The sequence below is a fragment of the Myotis daubentonii genome, chromosome 11 (assembly GCF_963259705.1).
Source record: "Myotis daubentonii chromosome 11, mMyoDau2.1, whole genome shotgun sequence".
Lineage (NCBI taxonomy): Eukaryota > Metazoa > Chordata > Mammalia > Chiroptera > Vespertilionidae > Myotis > Myotis daubentonii.
The window spans coordinates 60,139,950-60,158,986 of record NC_081850.1 but is presented as its reverse complement, the minus strand read 5'-3'; the positions used below and the strand labels follow the sequence as shown (position 1 = coordinate 60,158,986).

The 19,037-nt window shown below is 40.1% G+C and overlaps 1 protein-coding gene across 10 annotated transcripts in view; it reads right to left on the bottom strand.

Moving 5' to 3' along the window:
- The window catches only part of FKTN (fukutin), a 41,966-nt gene extending 24,864 nt beyond the window's left edge, over nt 1–17,102 (bottom strand). The window contains exons 1-4 of one of the 10 annotated variants that reach the window (XR_009447688.1): nt 12,533–12,693; nt 10,871–11,074; nt 7,328–7,387; nt 3,041–3,244 (exon numbers count right to left, since the gene is read on the bottom strand). Coding sequence is in view for 8 of the 10 variants with exons in the window: in XM_059657536.1 (XP_059513519.1) it covers nt 3,041–3,244; nt 7,328–7,387; nt 10,871–11,074; nt 12,533–12,607 (543 nt within the window). In the remaining 2 variants the exon portion in view is untranslated. Of the gene's footprint in view, nt 1–3,040; nt 3,245–7,327; nt 7,388–10,870; nt 11,094–11,300; nt 11,607–12,532; nt 12,694–16,759; nt 16,958–16,977 lie in introns of those variants that run through there. The other 9 variants (XR_009447687.1, XM_059657540.1, XM_059657538.1 and 6 more) reach the window with 9 other exon arrangements.
- Between the last annotated feature and the right edge of the window lie 1,935 nt (nt 17,103–19,037).

Below are 19,037 nucleotides of genomic sequence, written 5' to 3'. Positions count from 1 at the left end.
CATGAATCCGTGCACCAGGCCTCTAGTATGCATATAAGATCTTTGGTTAATCTCTTCCTGCCCTCCCCTCTCCCCCTTTCCCTCTGAGATTCATCAATCTGTTCCATGTTTCCATGCCTGTGTGTTAAGCATCTTCCCCCTGATGGTCAGTGCGCGTCACAGTGACTGGTCGAATGGTTGGACACTTAGCATATTAGGTTTTTATTATATAGGATAACATAAATCTCACAAGACAAGACTAATGTAGATGGTAGATTCTTAGTCCTAATCTCAATACCAGTGCTATAGATGATTAAACAGTGTTAATGATGAAGAACACCTTACATTTGAATAGAATTTATAATATTCAAGGAACTTTTATAAACATTATTGCATTTATTTATGACATTTATCATCTAAAGTTAAGTAGCAGAGGTATTATAAAGAAGCAGACTCACAGAACTCTGAAAAAAAACACACACCAAAATTAATAATACCAGCATTTATGTATTACCCAACCAAATCCAAGGTTCATTCACTCTGTAGCACTACCTTGCTAGTCTATATTTATACAATGTGTACAAAGCTCATTCATAATAATTATCTCATCTGAGGCCCACAAAACGATGTGAGGTCAGCAAGGAAGATGTTTTGCCTCCTCTACAGTTAAGGGAAAAGAGTTCTAAGTGATAATACCAGACATTAAAGTTATTAAATGGTGGAGCTGTGTCAGGAAGTTTGCATGTTTCAAGAGGACTGTATTCACATCACTTATCACCTTTGAACATTGTCATTTGGATTATATGTAGCCTCATCTATACTCTTGTAACACACAAATCCCTATCATAGTACTAACTATAGTTTTTAAAACTATTTGTTTAAACTCCATTAACAGACCAAGTTCCCCAACCATCGCAATCAACAGAGTGGCTAGTACCCAGCAGGTGCTCAATAAATATTTGTTGTTGTTTATGTTATTAAATGAAAGTGATAATTTTAGTAGAATGCTAACTAGTACCGTAACAACTGTCTTCTCCTTTCTAGATATAGAGCTAATTTGTGTTCTGGCCAAAGGAATGGATGTGGACACACCACTTCCAGGCCTGGCTTTACAATATCGCGTAAGTTCTTCCATGTGTTCCCTGTTCCAACGGCATGTAGGAAAGCAGAGAACTCCAAGGTGGAAAAGCCACACAAAGGAAACAGTATGGATCTCTAAGTCACTGGTCAGAGGAAAGGTGTCCAGGAATTTCCCTGACCAAGAATAACTCATAACTTAAATATGTAATATTGAAAAACAAAAGCATAAACATTTCATTTATAAATGATAAGGTAAAGTAGACAGGTGAAAGCAGCTGGTTCTAGGAGTGTGAATAATGGCTGAGGAGAGAAGAGGCAGATACCACTCTTTGTCATCATGAGCTTCCCATTACTATCTGATTTTTTTAAACATAGCTCTAGCATAATTGTGATTAAGAACTAAAAATTACATTTAAAATACCATGTCCTAAAGTTTCTATAAGTTTAAATATTTTCAAAATATAGAGTTGAAAATAAATAAAACTCTTAGACCACTGTGAGGCACACACACACACAAAGAAAATATAGACAGTTGAGAGGAAAGAAAAAACAAGAACTGTAAGCTGGAAATAAGTCAAGGTTCATTCTCTCGAGGCCCTGGGTAAGAGTGTGGGCTTCTCCTGCTTTCCTGGACCACATCGCCACCCTGGAGGTAGCCCACCTGTTACAGGTCACACAACGGAACAGATTCCACTGCACAATTAGTGCACATGCCGTTACGGGTGGCTGACTAACTAGTTGAGTTCATTTAATCTGATGCTAATTTTTGCATTCTTACTTAAAGAACTCCTCAGAATAAAAATTACTAAAGCTGGGAAGTTAGACAGTTAGAAGTATTCAAAATAAAGAAGCAAGCAAAGTCTTGGCATGTTTGAGATTTTTTTCTTTTTACTGTGTGACTTTACATGTAAGTTTGAATTTCTGGACACATCTAAGAAGCACCCCACTTGAGTATCAAACAAGTACTGTGCATTTACAAAGTGGAAAGAATTGTGCTATAGGTTAGGGATACCACCTTCACATACACCTCGTGTGGCAGATACTAACAATTCATCACCAAATCCCTTCCTACTTGCCAGCCTGCACTGATGGGAAGGCTGAAAACCTGGTTTTTTAGCCTCCTTCACAACAGGGAGACATATGAATATATAGTAGTTCTGGGCCAAGAGCCATAAATAGTTCACCAGAAGCTTCTGAGAAAATCTGTACTTCTAAAGATGGACAGTATCACCATCCCTTGCTGTTACCTTCCGGCCTTGAACTTGAACCTGGTGCCTGAGAGCTAGGACAGCTGTCCCGTGAAGGTGAGAGAAAGGAAGAATGAACTTCAGTGATGCAAGGCCTGATGCCAGCGGCCACCAACAGCCACCAACCTTTATACAAGAAAAATAAATTCCCTATTCACTTAAGCTATTATTTTTTATATTTTTTTATTTCAATTACCATTGATATTCAGTATTATATGAGTTTCAGGTGGCCAGCATAGTGGTTAGACATTTATGTAACTTATGAAGTGATCCCTTGATAAGTCTATACCCCCCTGACACCACACACGATTATTAAAATATTATTGACTATATTTCTTTTTTTAAAAATATATTTTATTGATTTTTTACAGAGAGAAAGGGAGAGGGATAGAGAGTTAGAAATATCTATGAGAGAGATACATCGATCAGCTGCCTCCTGCACACTCCCCACTGGGGATGTGCCCGCAACCAAGATACATGCCCTTGACCGGAATCGAACCTGGGACCCTTAAGTCTGCAGGCCGATGCTCTATCCACTGAGCCAAACCGGTTAGGGCTATTGACTATATTTCTATGCTTAAGCTGTTATTCTCTTATTACTTACAGCTGGAAATATTCCAAACACAATTTATAAAAAGCTTTAAAAAATTTTTTTTAAATGTTTTACATTTTAAACTAGTATTATCATATTATTTTGTAAAGACATTCCATTATCCGAAAGCAAATCATCTTACCTCATTCTTCCACAGGTGATACTGTAGAGCAAAGGCAGTAAAGTCTCTTGGAACACAGAAAAAGTTGCATTCTGAAGTGGAGCCATGAGAAGTATTTTTTACTTGTTCCAAGTTTTTATTAATCAATTCCAGAATCAAAGGATCAATAAGGAACACGGGTACATTTTGGCTCGATGTTAGCATAATAAACTTTTTAACTGCACGCTGTTTGAGAGAAAAAGAATCTCCTTAATTCTACTAAACCAATACAATAATCTAATCTCTTATTAAATTGTATTCATTGATTTTATAAGTATGCATAGAATGTTTTCTCAGTAGACACCATCCTTATTAATTAAAATAATAATACACAGTTTCTATAGTCTATTAAGGAAGATGAACAGATATTTATAAAGCAAAATAAAATACATGCAATATTTTATAAGGTACAGAACAGTAAGCTACTAATTAATTGTAAACAAAAGGATAAGGAAATCTTTATAGAGAAAGTGGTATCAGCGATGAAACTTCAAGCTTACACATTTTTCTCTTGGTATTATTAGCTAAATCTTTTCAAGCAAAAGTGGAAGATAAGATACCAGATCTGTCAACCTTTAAAAACAAAAAATCAATTGTATGTGCATACTGCTTAATAATCTTTCTAAACAAATACCTCAATTAAAATATATTGCCAACTTGACCATCCCCATATACAATTCAACTTTCTAATTATTCTGCAATATTAGTAGACATTTTTGTGCTGGGTAGTAAGCAGTCCTCTACTGAAAAAATGAATTTTAAAATTAGAATAGTAACAGACTAAATCACACTGAATACTTAAGAGGAGCAAACAGTAGCAAATAGTAAATACTCAGAGTAAATAATACCTAAGAGTAGCAAAAATAAATAGAATAAAGGGTGTGTACATTATAGCTTAAAGCAGGGTCCTCAAACTTTTTAAACAGGGGGCCAGGTTACTGTCCCTCAGACCGTTGGAGGGCCGGACTATAGTTTAAAAAAAAACTACGAACAAATTCCCATGCACACTGCACATATCTTATTTTGAAGTACAAAAACAAAACGGGAACAAATACAATATTTGTATTTGGATGTGGCCTGCAGGCCGTAGTTTGAGGACCCCTGGCTTAAAAGCTTACTTCAGTGCAAGCAATTATGATCTCAAAGAAATGTTTGCCCTTCAAAAAAGAAAGAAAATTATAGACCACCAGCCTTCATGAACATAGATACAAAAATACTTAACAAGATATTGAAAATCAATTCCAGTCGTTTTTTTAAAAAAGATGAGAAAAAAAAAAGAGTAAATATCATGATCAAGTAGAATTTATGCCAGGAAAAAAAGGCAGCATTTGAAAATCAATTAATGAAACTCATCATATCAACAGAATAAAGGGAGAAAAATCTATAAGAATTTTAATACAGAAAAAGTATTTGACAAAATTCAATACCTATTAACAATTAAGAACTCTCAGCAAATCAGGAATAGAACACTTCCTTAATTTGATAAAAGGTATGAACCAAAAATCTATTATTGAGTTGTAGAAGTTCTTTATTTATCATTGATACTAGTTTTTTGTCCAATATGTTTTGCAAATATTTTCTAGTCTTTGGCACATCTATTCATTTTCTTAATGCTGTCTTTTGATAAGAAGTTTTAAATGTTGATAGTCTGATTTTTTTTTTCTTTTTGGTTCTTGCTTTTTGTGCTTTACACTAGGAGAATAAAAGAGAAAAAAATGGTTTTGAAAGAAAGATGATGAGATGACAGACACTAGTACAAATAAAGTGCTTAATAAATGTTTGTTGAATGAATCTCTTTCAGCTTGGTGTTAAATACCAACATGATGAACACATATATGGCTTCATTACGATTATTAATATAAATGTAGATTAGAGCAGGATCAAAGAGAGATTAACCTTCAAAATCCAACTTCCAGGTTGCTATCAATGAAATCACCAATGCTCCTTGGAAACAGATGTCCAATGGACTCTAAATCCAATTAATTCTAAATCAACATGACTATCATCATCTGGCCTTCAGTATTCAGTTTGTTTACAAGAAAGAAAAATGTCTTGTTGAAAACAGGACACTAGGATAGCCTGCCTATTCACCTTCCAGTGTATATAATTTTATCAGAACCTGAGTGGACTTGTTCTTAGTGAAAGGCTAGGTCCTAATAATTCATTCTAGAATTTTATAAGGGCTCAGTATTATACTTATTGATCAGATTTCAATAAGTACCTTTTATTCCTTCTAAAATATTAGAATAAAAGTATTTCAGCACTTCTTTCCCTGTGATTTTGCAACTATTATAAAGAGTGATTTTTAGTACTGTGAGCTGCTCTCTAGGTTTTTGTTCATGTACCTTGAAGTAAACCTTTTATTAAAAAATCCATTATTTTCTTCCACCTCAAGAATCATTCCCTGAATGTAAAGGATGGGGCTGCCCTACTTTTTCCTGTTATGTTAATCTTTAAATGATTCACAAATCCCATTAAAAAATACATCAGTGAATCTGCACCCCTGCTGACTGCTTTATATACCAAAGGTTTCGGAAATGTTATTGGTTAATTCGGACAGAGTAAAAGCTTCTATCTCACTGATGCTATTTCAGCTTTAAAACATTTTCTGAACATGCTCTTTCAATTTACATATGAGGACTCTTAATAAATGGCAAACCTGGAAAGTATATATAACCAAAGTATCATCATACTTTAGAATGTTAAAATTTATGATAGAGAATCCCCATTATCTTCAGATGGGTATATTTCCCAGCTGCTAAATACAGAATTTCAAATTTCAACACATTATTTCACTCACAGGACAATAAACCTGGTCCAAGTATATTATATATGTGTTTTTCTCAAGGTGGGATGAGGTAGAGTAGGGCTAGATGGAATGCACAAAATGCCCCTTTTTATTTCCTCTGCTAGAGTCTTTACAACTGTGACTGGGGAGCATGCACTCCAAGTGTACCATACTTCCCTTTCCCTCAGACTAGCCTAAGTACACAGAGCAAAACATCTGCTGTGTTCAATAACTGAAAGTTCACATTGAAATATCTACCTATGGTGTCAGGTGGGTGCTACACTTACAGGGGGGTCACTCTGTAAGTTATATCACTATCTAACCACTAGGCTGTACACATGAAACTAATATAATATTGAATGTGAACTGTAATTGAAGTATTGTTTTTAATGTTTGAAAGTTCACACTGATACTTCTAGATTTGATAGTTGAGGAACCTAATAATAGAATATCTCAGACTTTACCCTTGAAACAGCTCAAATCCAATTGGTGCCACCAATGACCTAAAATTATCACTAATACTTTATTGCTGCTGGTGACTTGAAAGCCTACTTCTAAGCTACAGCTTTTCATGTTTCTGGTTAAACAGAAGCCAAAAACTGAGAAGTATCTGGTCATATCCAAAATGTATACTAACAGGATAAATTTAATTTTGTACTAGTAATCTAGCATTGTTTTTCATTCTAAGTTTAGAAAAATAAAGAAAGGATAAGCAACTATGTTTTATAAATGTGTAGGCTCTGAAATTAATAAACCAAAACAGGGATATATTGTAATATTGCTAGTTTCCCTTATCTTACAAAGGAAACATGTTGAATAGGTTTTTATTCCTAATCATTATTTTATAGTTAAATTCTTTTTTTTTCTTTAATTTACAAATATTTAGTGAGGGAAATGTTTTTCTTTTTATAGTTCAATTCTTTTTAAAAAAAAATATATTTTATTGATTTTTTACAGAGAGGAAGGGAGAGAGATAGAGAGTTAGAAACATCGATGAGAGAAATATCGATCAGCTGCCTCCTGCACATCTCCTACTGGGGATGTGCCCGCAACCCAAGTACATGCCCTTGACCGGAATCGAACCTGGGACCTTTCAGTCCGCAGGCTGACGCTCTATCCACTGAGCCAAACCGGTTTCGGCTATAGTTCAATTCTTAATAACATATTTATTCATTTGGGGAAGCACTATAGCTCAGTAAATGAGGGTTTGGGAGGCAAACAGAATCTGGACTCAGTCACTTACTAACAACCTAACCTGACTCTCTCTCAGTGACTTGTTAGAGTTTCCATGAGGACTAAATGAGATACTGCATATAAAGCACTTGGCATAGGGCCTGCCCCTTCCCCTTGACCACCTACCCCCACTCCTCACCAAGGTAGCTATTATCACTGTCATCATTCAGCAAATACTTATTGAGTATATACACGAATAAACTAAAATGAACATTGCAGTTAAGGAATTTCTTGCTTATTGTACATACCCACTGTATGCTATCAAATCCAATTCGGCTTCCTTTGGATTTTGATAAACCAGCTCCATTCTACGAAGATAACAAAAGAACATTTTGGTAAGTTCAGTAACCAGCAAGAAACATTACATTTAGGGGAGGCAAGAGATTCAAACTGCGTAACTGGTTCATAGTCTATAATAATAAAAGTGTAATATGCTAATTAGACCGGAGGACCTTCCAGACGAAGCCGGGGCTGCGAGGGAAGCTCGGGTCCCGGGAGCCTGCCAGCAGCCAGAGGGAAGCCTGGGTCCCGGGTGCCAGAGGGAAGCTGGTGTCGGCAGTCAGGGGAAGGAAGGCCTACTCTTGCACAAATTTCATGCATTGGGCTCTAGTCATTAATAAGCATTCAGCAAATATCTATTTTCATAGAGTTATGTGCTAAGAATTCTACAATTACACATCTATCCAAGACAGAAAACAATGACAGATTGCAATAAGCTAATTAAGTTGTTAAACAATAAAATATACATGGCCAACATCTCCAAACTAATTAATTTCCATCAATAAACAGCAAACTCTTTGCTATTCTAAATCTCTTTTGGGGGATTAGGGTTTTTCCATTTTGCTCTACATCCCTAAGTTCAGCTTATCTCCACACAATTAGTGTTAGGACACCTTGGCAAAATGGTAAGAAAGTATAATAATATTTATGAGCAGCTCCTAAGTGTACGTGTTTGACACTTCCATACATGAATAATGTACTCTCATCTATCCCACATAATAATCCTGCACAGTAGGCATTGTTTCTTTTTCGCAGCTCCAATGCCCATACTTTTCCTAACATACATCATAATTTCAAATGTTGAGGTTGGTTTTCATTTTTTTAAATATATTTTTATTGATTTCAGAGAGGAAGAGGAAGAGAGAGAGAGAGAGAGAGAGAGAGAGAGAGAAACATTAATGATGAGAGAGAATCATTGATCGGCTGCCTCCTGCACGCTCCCTACTGGGGATGGAGCCAACAACTCAGGAATGTGCCCTGACCAGGAATCGAACCATGACCTCCTGGTTCATAGGTCAATGCTCAACCACTGAGCCAAGCTGGCTGGGCAAATGTTGAGGTTTTAAAAAAAATGTTTTTTAAAATACTCAGGCCTAAAGATTCAGTTTTCATCAGATAAGCCCCAAAATACTTGGAAAGTAACAGGAAAAAGAATGTCTAATGTCTAGAGACAAGGGGGAAACTGTTTCAAGCTCAAAGAAGATCCAAGAGGTTTCTTATGTCTTGAATGTGTTCTTTCTCTACAAGGTATAAAAGGGAGGATATTGAAGAACAATTAGAATAGTCTCACCCTAAAAGTGAAATGTGCTCCAAGTTTCTAAAAAGACTCATCTCACCTTAAACCACAAACTAACTCAAGAGCAGGGAGGAAATCCAATTCACCTTTGCATTGCCATGTCTATCATGGTGCCTGGTAATTAGTAAACGCTCAATAAAAGTTTGTTAAACGGAGGGAAGGAGGGAAGAAAGGAAGGAGGGATATACTGAGTAATTAAAGCAGGGTCAGAACTGGTCTCCCCTCACAAGCTCAGAAATTTAGACAGTAACATTTTAATAGCAAGGGATATTTGAGAAAACAACAACAAAAAGGCAGCTCTGTAATTCCCATCAGTATAAAAATAGGATATTGCCCTAACCCAGTGATGGCGAACCTTTTGAGCTCGGCATGTCAGCATTTTGAAAAACCCTAACTTAATTCTGGTGCCGTGTCACATATAGAAATTTTTTTATATTTGAAACCATAGTAAAACAAAGACTTACATTTTTGATATTTATTTTATATATTTAAATGCAATTTAACAAAGAAAAATCAACCAAAAAAAATGAGTTTGCATGTCACCTCTGACACGCGTGTCATAGGTTCACCATCACTGCCCTAACCGGTTTGGCTCAGTGGATAGAGTGTCGGCCTGTGGACTCAAGGGTCCCAGGCTCAATTCCGGTCAAGGACATGTACCTTGGTTGCAGGCACATCCCCAGTAGGGAGTGTGCAGGAGGCAGCTGATCGATATTTCTCTCTCATCAATATTTCTAACTCTCTATCCTTTCCCCTTCCTCTCTGTAAAAAATCAATAAAATATATTTTAAAAAAATAAATAAAAATAAAAGCAGGATATTATCCCCGCTTTCTTAAAATAATTTTTTAAAAACCCTCTTGACTTCTCTTTTCCCAACTAACAATTTCTGTCCTTTATAGCAAAACTCTGAATGGCTGTGTGTTTTCATTGCCTCTAATTGCTCTCCTTCCACGAATTCACTTGAGCTTAAATTCACTCCGGACTTGTCTGATTTGATCTGTCAAGAATTGCTGTTCGCTCTGCCTCTCTTAAACATCGCATTAACGTGGCCCTCAGGATCCCCATACGTTTGGTCTCCCTGCTATTTCTCTCTGGCGACTCCTTCTGAGCCTCATTTCCTGTTCTTACCACCTTCCTGACATGCTGGAGGCTACCAAAGCTCAGACCATGAAACTTTCCTCTCTCGTTCACTCTACGTTCACTTCCTTGGTAACCCGTCTACTCCCATGGCTTTAAATACCATCTCCCAATTAATATTCCCAGCTAGACTAGTTCTTTGAAATCCAAACTTATATACCCATTGTCTATTCACTTGGATGTCAAATAGGCAACTCAAGCTTTATGTGTGCAAAAAACCCCCCTCCTGATCATCACTATTCCTCAGTTTCTCCTACTCTTTCCCATCTCAGTAAACAACTTCTACTTTCCAATTATCTAGACCCAAAATACTATAGTTCCCCAATCTTTTCTGCCTTTCATATCCTACACCTAGCCCACCAACAAGTCCTGATAGCTCTTCTTTCCACTTCTCCACCACTAACACTCTACTCCAAGCCATCAGCACCTCATGTAAATTACTAGAATCACCCTCTAACTCAGAGGTTCTCAACCTATGGGTCGCAACCCCTTGGGGGGGGGGGGTCGAATGACCCTTTCATAGGGGTCGCCTAAGACCATCGGAAAACACATATATAATTACATATTGTTGTTGTGATTAATCACTATGCTTTAATTATGTTCAATTTGTAACAATGAAATTGGGGGTCACAACAACATACGAGGAACTGTATTAAAGGGTCGCAGCATTAGGAAGGTTGAGAACCACTGCAGTCTAACTGCTCTGTGTTTCGGGTCTTGTTTCTACAATCTATTTTCAACAGAGATGTTCTATCAAACTTATTTATCATTGATTTCTTTTCCATGAGAGGCAATCTGTTTAAAAGAATAAGAATTTTTGTATAACTACATCAGAAAACTCCAATAGATTAAACATCACTAAAGCCTGGCACCTTTGACTTTTAGTGTGTTGTTAGAATAACATTTAATTGCAATTTTGAGTTGCTTGCTACACCCACAAAGATGGAAATTGCAGTAAGAAATATTTCTGCAAAGATTTGAAAAACTGTGATCAATTTATGTGCTGTACAAGGGAAGTATTTAGGAAAACATACAGCTAGAATGACGCCTAATGATGAGAAAAGAGAAAAAAATTACCTTTGCTGATAAATAGTGCTTGTAGTAGTACAACTGAAATAATAGAAACGCAGAACTTGTCAAAGTTAAAAGGGCCAAAATCACGTTCTTATTGATTCTATTCATCAGTCTGTGGTGCTCACTTGGTTTTTTGAAAGTAACCCAGTTGGTTTCATCTTTTTGGATGAGAAGATAATCTTGTTTTTCATGAACAAAAAGATATTTCTAAAGAGGAGACAAAAATCTGTTTTTAATTTTTCACCTCTAATAACCAACAACTTAAGAAAAAGTTCTCTAAAGCTCTACAGAACAGTCTTTGATTTGGTAATTTCCTATCCTGAAGAAATAATCGGTTCTGAGATAAAACATGAAAGAACAAAAATGTTTATCATGACATTCTTTACAATTGCAAATAACAAAAACCATAAACAAGATATGTATAAAAACTGACCAACAGAGATTAGGGGCTTCTCCCCCACCGTTTCTGACTCAGTAGATCTGGTGTGGGACCTCAATTTACATTTCTGACAAGTTCTAGATACTGCTGCTGCTGCTGCTGACCATGCTGAGAACCACTGCCACAGGGAGAAGAAATCAAGGAAGTTTTGGCCAAGGAACATCATCTGTAGGATAGTTCTTTGTTGTTTTTTGTCATCTAGGTAGGATGTGATCAGTTTTTACAAAAATCCCATGTATGTTTTCAGTTTTTGCAAGTGTAAAGGCCATGAGAAAAATTTTTGTTCTTTTATCTTTAGACCCATCTGATTGTTTCTTTAGGACAAGAAATTTAATATCATTCTACTTCTTCTTACCACTTCTCCACTGTTTGATTTTGGTTAAATATATTTAGTTCTTCAAAGGTTTATCTTATTCCTTTAAATATACTAACACCTCTATTACTTTATGTCTAAACTTTATGGTTTTTGTTCTCTAGCTAAAAATAAGAGGAAACAGCAAATTTAAACTACCTTCTACCTTCTCTTTCAATCCTGACTTTTATTAGTTATTTTTACCTTGTTACAGTTCTATTATATTCTACTAGAGGCCAGATGCACGAAATTCATGTGGCGGGGGGGGGGGGGGTATCCCCTCAGCCCAGCCTGTACCCTCTCCAATCCAGGACCCCTTGGGGAATGTCTGACTGCCAGGGATTGGGCCTAAACCGGCAGTCGGATATCCCTTTCATAATCCTGTGACTGCTGGCTCCTAATTGCTCACCTGCCTACCTGCCTGGTTGCCCCCAACTGCCCTACCCCTGCCAGCCTGGTTGCCCCTCACGGCCCCTCCGCTGGCCTGGTCGCCTCTTACTACCCGCCCCCCCCCCGCCGACTTGGTCGCCCCCAACTGCCACCCCCCCCCCCCCCGCCAGCCTGGTTGCCCCTCACGGCCCCTCCTCTGGCCTGGTCGCCCCACGCAGCCTGCTGTTCAGTCGTTTGGTCGTCCCTTACTAACCCCCCTGCCGGCCTGGTCACCCCATGCAGCCAGCCTACTTGTTCAGTCATTTTGTCATCCCTCACTAACCCCACCAGCCTGGTTGTAGCAGCCATCTTGTGAGGGTGTGAGGGTTATTTTGCATATTACCGCTTTATTATATAGGATAACTACAAATCTCACCATTATTTTGGCCTTATTGTTAGTTACTATGTTCCCTGCCCTTTTGCTGTATGATCTCTGTTCATTTACTGGATGGCTGATATTCATCTTCCCACAGTTCATCAAAAAGAACTTATGGATATTATTTACCCTGAATTCTTGCATTGTTCAAAAACAATTGTCAATTGACAGTTTGTTTTGAAGTTACAATATCTTTACCCTGATGACTTATAAGCTTTATATCATTCTCCTGTTATGCTAAATATTCCCGACAATATCTGCCTTCCCCCAGCACTCTCGTATATGTAAGTTAATCATTTTAATAGGATGAGCAAAGAATGCATTCCTTAACTTTGAAATTCAATTTTTTCTTTAAATATATTTTATTGATTTTTTACAGAGAGGAAGGGAGAGGGATAGAGAGTTAGAAACATCGATGAGAGAAGCATCGATCAGCTGTTTCCTGCACACCCCCTACTGGGGATGTACCTGCAACCAAGGTACATGCCCTTGACCGGAATCAAACCTGGGGCCCTTCAGTCCCCAGGCCGACGCTCTATCCAGTGAGCCAAACCAGCTAGGGCTGAAATTCAATTTTTAAAAAACTAATATGTACAGATGTTGATGACTGTTCTATTAGTTTTTCCTCACTGTGTGCCCTACAGTCTGTAGAACCGATTTCTTGTTTGTGCAAAGTTTTCTTAAGTTATGTTTAAATATGTTTCTGTTCCAATGTTTAATTCTCTATTTCCAGAACTACAAGTAAGCACTTGTTTCATCTCCTTTCATTCCCATTTCACTTTGTTCAACTTTCAAAAGCCTGTTATCATGTCCTTTACTGAGTTAATTCTTTTTGTTTCCAATGTGCCCTTTTACTTCTGATTTTCTTTTTCTTTCCCTTTTGCTATTTCCATTTCTTTTTTATATGTTTTTATTGATTTTTAGAGAGAGAGGAAAGAAAAGGGAAAGATAGAAACATCAACATCGATCAGCTGCTTCCTGCAAGCCTCCTACTGGGGATGGAGCCAGCAACCCTGGCATGTGCCCTGAGAATACTGGTGCCTGGGTCAATGCACAACCACTGATCCACACTGGCCGGGCTTTCATGTCCTTTCGTGAGCTCTACCAGATCATAATTCCCATATACTGTTTTCTTACTACTTCTTCCTAGCTCTTGGGCCAATTAATTTTGTTTCTTATTTTTAAAAAGTAGTTGTTTCATTAAATTTGTTAGGCCAATACAGTTTTTTCATGGGGCCTTTGTCACTTTTCTTTTCTCCTTTCTTCTTATAATATTTTTGTATAGACACTGTGCCCATTTCTTTAATTAGTACTTCTCTTTGAGTGATGTGAGCTCCTTCCTGGTCAGTTACTTCCAAGATTGTGGAAGGAAGAAACAAGCTGTGTTCTGATCCAGAGGATAGTCTCTCTGGAACACAAGAAAGCTCTTTATGACAGAGCGTTTTGTGCATGTTTATGTGTGGGAGAGACAGAGTACATGTGTGAGAATAACTATGAAAAAGGTGTTTAGCCATAACTTCTTGCCTCACCAAGAAAGCGCTGCCTTCAAAGACAGTGTATCTGCTTGCTGTCTCTTGGGCTCTTCCTTTCTTGCTGGTTCAGATGCCAAACAATACAAGGAAGCTCCCACTGCCTTCCTACGCATCCTGACTCCACTGCAAACAGATCTCTCTCCTCCTTCGGCCAGCTCTACCTGAGGCTCTTCTACCAATGTCCTCTTTTAATTTCTTCCTGCTTACATCTGACAACCACTTCTTAAATATTTTGATTTGAGGAGACAGGATTCCTAGTTTCATTCAAACTGTGATCGTTATCTTTATTCGCCTTGCTTTTTCAAAGTAATTCCAGATAGCAGAGGGCACAAATGACTTTACTTTGCCAACTTAAATCAGAAGTATTGGTTTGGGGTCTTAAAACAAGCCAAATGAGCTTCCAGAGCTGAAGCCTATATAAAGCAGATACTCTAAGAAATTATATTAGGCCAATAAACCACTAGAGAGAAATTACATCAACAGTGACATGAATAATCCACTAGAGTTACAGATAATTCACATGTGGGGCAAAAGTAGGTTTACCCCTGTGAGTACACAAAACTTTGAGTTTATTCTTGTATTATAAGTTTTAATTACTGTATTATTTTCTACACAAACTGTAAACTCACTTTTGCCCTCCCCCCTGTATATTAAGCAAAGATAACTGAATATATCATGATCATTTTCTATCTCCTAAAACTTGGAAAACAAGCAACATAAAATAACAGTGATGATATTAAATTTTGTTGTCAGCGAAAATCTGCTAAAATAAAACAATAAACTCTGATAAAGGCAGCTCACAAGATAATATCCTTCATTTTCAAGATTTCAGCTCAGCTTCTTGTACGTGTATAAATCGTGCATCAATGTATACCAATTCCTAATGAAATCTAAAGAGGCATTCAGACTGTGCCAGAGCTCAGCCTCTTCTACACCTGAATTAATAACTGGGAAAGAAAGCATAAAAGGCCCATATAAACCACTACACAAACATAAAGTTCAAATTAATATCTTGTTCTCTCTTTGGACACATCTCTAATCTAAATTAATTCTTACATGAAATAAGCCTCCAAAACACATCATCACTTAACTGCATTTTTATTGTCAAGATGATATCCAATTAACTACACTTCATTATTTTCTACAAATGCCAGGGCAATTCAATTGCAAAAAAAGGAGTACTAGCCTGTCAAAACATTCCGTTTTGCTAGCACTATCTCTACATTAGGAATGGCGTTACTCCTTTAAAACGAATAATGTGACACTTAAAAAAATAAGATACTCAAAAACTTTTCGCTGGTTCTCTACTACCTACAAATAAAGTGCGAATTCCATACAATGGCGTCCAAGGGTATTCGCAACCTGACTGAACACAGGCGAGTTTTCTAGGCTTTCTCCCTCCTCACACTCTCCAGGTTTGGCCCCCGTATTCCTGGAGCACATCCCACACCTGCCAGCCTCCGTGCTTTTTATTCCCTCTGGTCTGAAACGCTCCCGTCCGTTTCCACAAAACCAGTTCCACACCTCTGCTCGGAGCTCCTTTCAAATGCCCCTTCTTTTGTGACATCTTCCACGCTCTGCCCAATCAGGAGTGACCTCTTCCAGCTCTAAAGCCCGACTCCCACCTTGCAGGGAATAAATATTTACTCTCTATCGTAACAGGCCCAGACGCCAAAGAACTGTTAAGCACGGCAGGTAAAATGATAAATGCCACACAGTTCCTGTCTTCTAAGGGTTTAGAGGTGAGCGCGAGTTTTCAACAGAAGCATGGCTATGAGCGAAAGTGGCCCAAGCAGCTACGAGTCCCAATGCCAACAGGAGGGTCAGATAAATATGGTGTCTTCCCGCACAGAACTATTCTCAGAGGACGTGGGCGCTGCCTGGAACCAGCGCGCGAACCGGGACTGGGCGGTGGAGGAGGAGCGGGCGGGTCCGTTCCCCGGCGGGATCTGTCATGGGCCACGGGTGTCAGAGCCGTCCATCCCCTCGGTCCTCGGGCCTGGGGTAGCCACAGCCCGACGGGCCACCTCCGAACACACACACACACACCCCGCCTCGGCAATTTTACTCTGTGTCAAGACGCGAAAAAGGCTGTAGAAAGCAGGAAGAACCTGCTGTCATCTCGCCTCTCTTTTTACATCTGCGGAACCGGAGGCTCAACGAGCAATGAGCTCTCCTGTTCCTGGAGAAACTGACGATGGCGATGACATCCGCGCCCAGTTCTCCAGACGCCCAGCCAACGCTCCCCGCGGTCACCTCCACACGGGCCGGGTCTTCCCTCCGCCCCGACCGATGCCGCGCACAAAAGCGAGACGTCCGAGCCGGGAAACTTCATGTAGCAAGGCGAGCAGCGTCCACCCGGTATGGAGCACAGAAAGGGGGTGCTTCCGTAAACACCCTCCAAATGAACGAAAAGCTGAACCCAGGGGGAAGCATCAGGAGAGAGAGGGGGTAGTTGACCAAATGACGCCTCCCGGTAAAGCTGTAGGAGCTGCGCGGCCCACGGGGGCACCCCCACCCCGGGGCACCGCGGTCCCTCCGCTGAGGCCCACGCCCGGGCCACTGCCCTGACAGGCAGGGCGCCCACCGGGCCCCCGCACCTCCGCGCCGGGGCACACGCCGGCCCACGCCCGCCCGGCTCCCCCGCCCGCCGCCAGGTCTCCCGCCCACCCCCATACCCGCTCCAACACCACTCCCCCACCGGGTCCTCCAAGGGTCTGGGTCGCCCCCCACGACGGAACCCGTCCCACTCCGAGGATTTTACTTGCTGACACGCCCCGGAGCGTGGGCAGGACCGCCCGAGGGGACGTCCGCCACGGGGCGCTCGGGGACCGACCCCGAGGGGCTCCCTCCCGGAGCGCGCTCACCCCGGGGCCCGCCCCGACCGCCGGGGGACGCCCTGCGAGGACACCCGAGCCCCAGGCGTCACCTGCCTGAAACACCCGCCCATCCCCGGCGACCGCAGAGCCTCCCGTCTCTTACCACACCGACGGCGACGGTAACTCTGCTTTACGGCACTCACGGCAACCGCTGCAAAAGGGGCCGTCAAGTGCGGGGCGGCGGGCGCGCGCCGGTGGGTGTCGGAGGCCTTCCCGCCTTCCCCGCCCGCCTCGGCGCGTCCGCGGCTCCTGCAGGGCCTCCCCCCTGCGCCCCCGACCCCTCCCCGCAGCGGGCAGGGCTGAGCCCGAGCGGCCCGCGCCTTTAGGGAGCGGACCGAGAATCGGAGAGGCACCTGCCGAGCTGTTTGCAGATGAAAACACAGGCTGCCAGTTCAATGCGAGTTCCAGGTAACGACGAATACTTTTCAGGATAACGCCTGACCGGATTGGTGCCCTCAGGTGCGCTGGGTGCGTGGGAACCCGCAGCTGCGTTTTCGTTGCTCAGGAGGTTGAAGGGCACGCGCGGCACCCACGCTCCCACGCTCCCGCGGCTGGTGGGCCCGGTTCGGCCTGGGATGGACACGCACGCGGTTCCGGAACCGGCTCTCTACCTTCTACGGTTCCGGAACCGGCTCTCTACCTTCTAAGAGTGTAATTAATCCAAAAGACCAGCTGTCAATCAACTTTGACGTGAACTTTGGAAACTATAACGCATTAAATGGTAGTAATTTCTACAAAAATTATCAGCTTATAGTAAAAACTGAAAATACTCCCCTCATATATTTGTCTTCTAAACCGACTTTTGGAAGAGTATAAAAAATGAAAAATCTTTTTCCTATTTCCCAGGGTTATGACCAGCGGTTTGTTTTTCCTTCCAGGAAATTTGTGTACGTACAAGCTTATTCTGGAGAAGTCCTCATTGCTTAGAACTAGTTTTTCTATATTCCTAGAGCTTCTTGTTGGTAGGTTAATAAAAAATGTAGGTAACATCCAGAAGAAGGAAGTTATCACACTAATGGGACCACCGGACACAGGTGTTAACTTTAGGGACCTAAAATGGGAAATTTTGAGCATCCAAATGAGTAACTGGTATTGACTGAAACACATTAAATATATAAAAAATTTTGCTTCATAATGATTTTTTTAAACTGAAACTCATTAGTCATATTTGAAAGATTCCAGGCCACCAACTCATTATCCTGAAACTTGATAAAGGAAAAAATAAGTATTTATCCTGCCTTTTTTAAAAAAAATACATTTTATTGATTTTTTACAGAGAGAAAGGGAGAGAGATAGTCAGAAACATCGATCAGCCGCCTCCTGCACATCCCCAACTGGGGATGTGCCCGCAACCCAGGTACATGCCCTTGACCGGAATCGAACCTGGGACCTTTCAGTCCGCAGGCCGACGCTCTATCCACTGAGCCAAACCAGTTTCAGCCCTTTCTTGTATGAATTGCATTTCAGTATAACCAAAATGCTAATGAAAATCACATCTGATAAATAATGATTGAACAAACACCAGTTTGTTACTCCAATGAAATAATACAAAGGACAACACTCACCAATAGGTGCTAAAATTAAGGAGAAATGTTGATGAGCAACTTTTTAGTAGATGAATTAGGCTGCCACCACCTGAACCCACTGATTAATCTTACCATTAAATCTGGGACAACCAGACATTATCTAAGTCCTAATGCAATGCAACAGAAAATACACAACATCACCTGTAAAGGATTCTTGTTTAAAAATTGAATCTACATTTAATAAAACTCTAGATTTAATGTCCGGTATAGAGAAGTGACAAGCATTTAACAAGGGGGACGGAACTACTACAAAATCAGAGATTTAAGAGTCATATAACCAAATGCAATGTGTGGACCTTGTCTGGATCCTAATTTGTTGAAAGCCACCATAAAAAAACACACAATTTTGAGACAACTGAAATTTTAACATATACTCAGTCATTAGATGATATTAGGATTGCTGTTAATTTTACTAAGAATGTTAACAGTGTGGCTGTGATTAAAAAATAATCATTGATGCATATTGCAATACTTACCATGTCATTTTTAGATACTTTAAAGGATAGCAAACTTTAACAACTGATAAATCTAGGTGACGAGCATAAAGTTATTCATTAATAGCCTCTCCTTTTCTGTA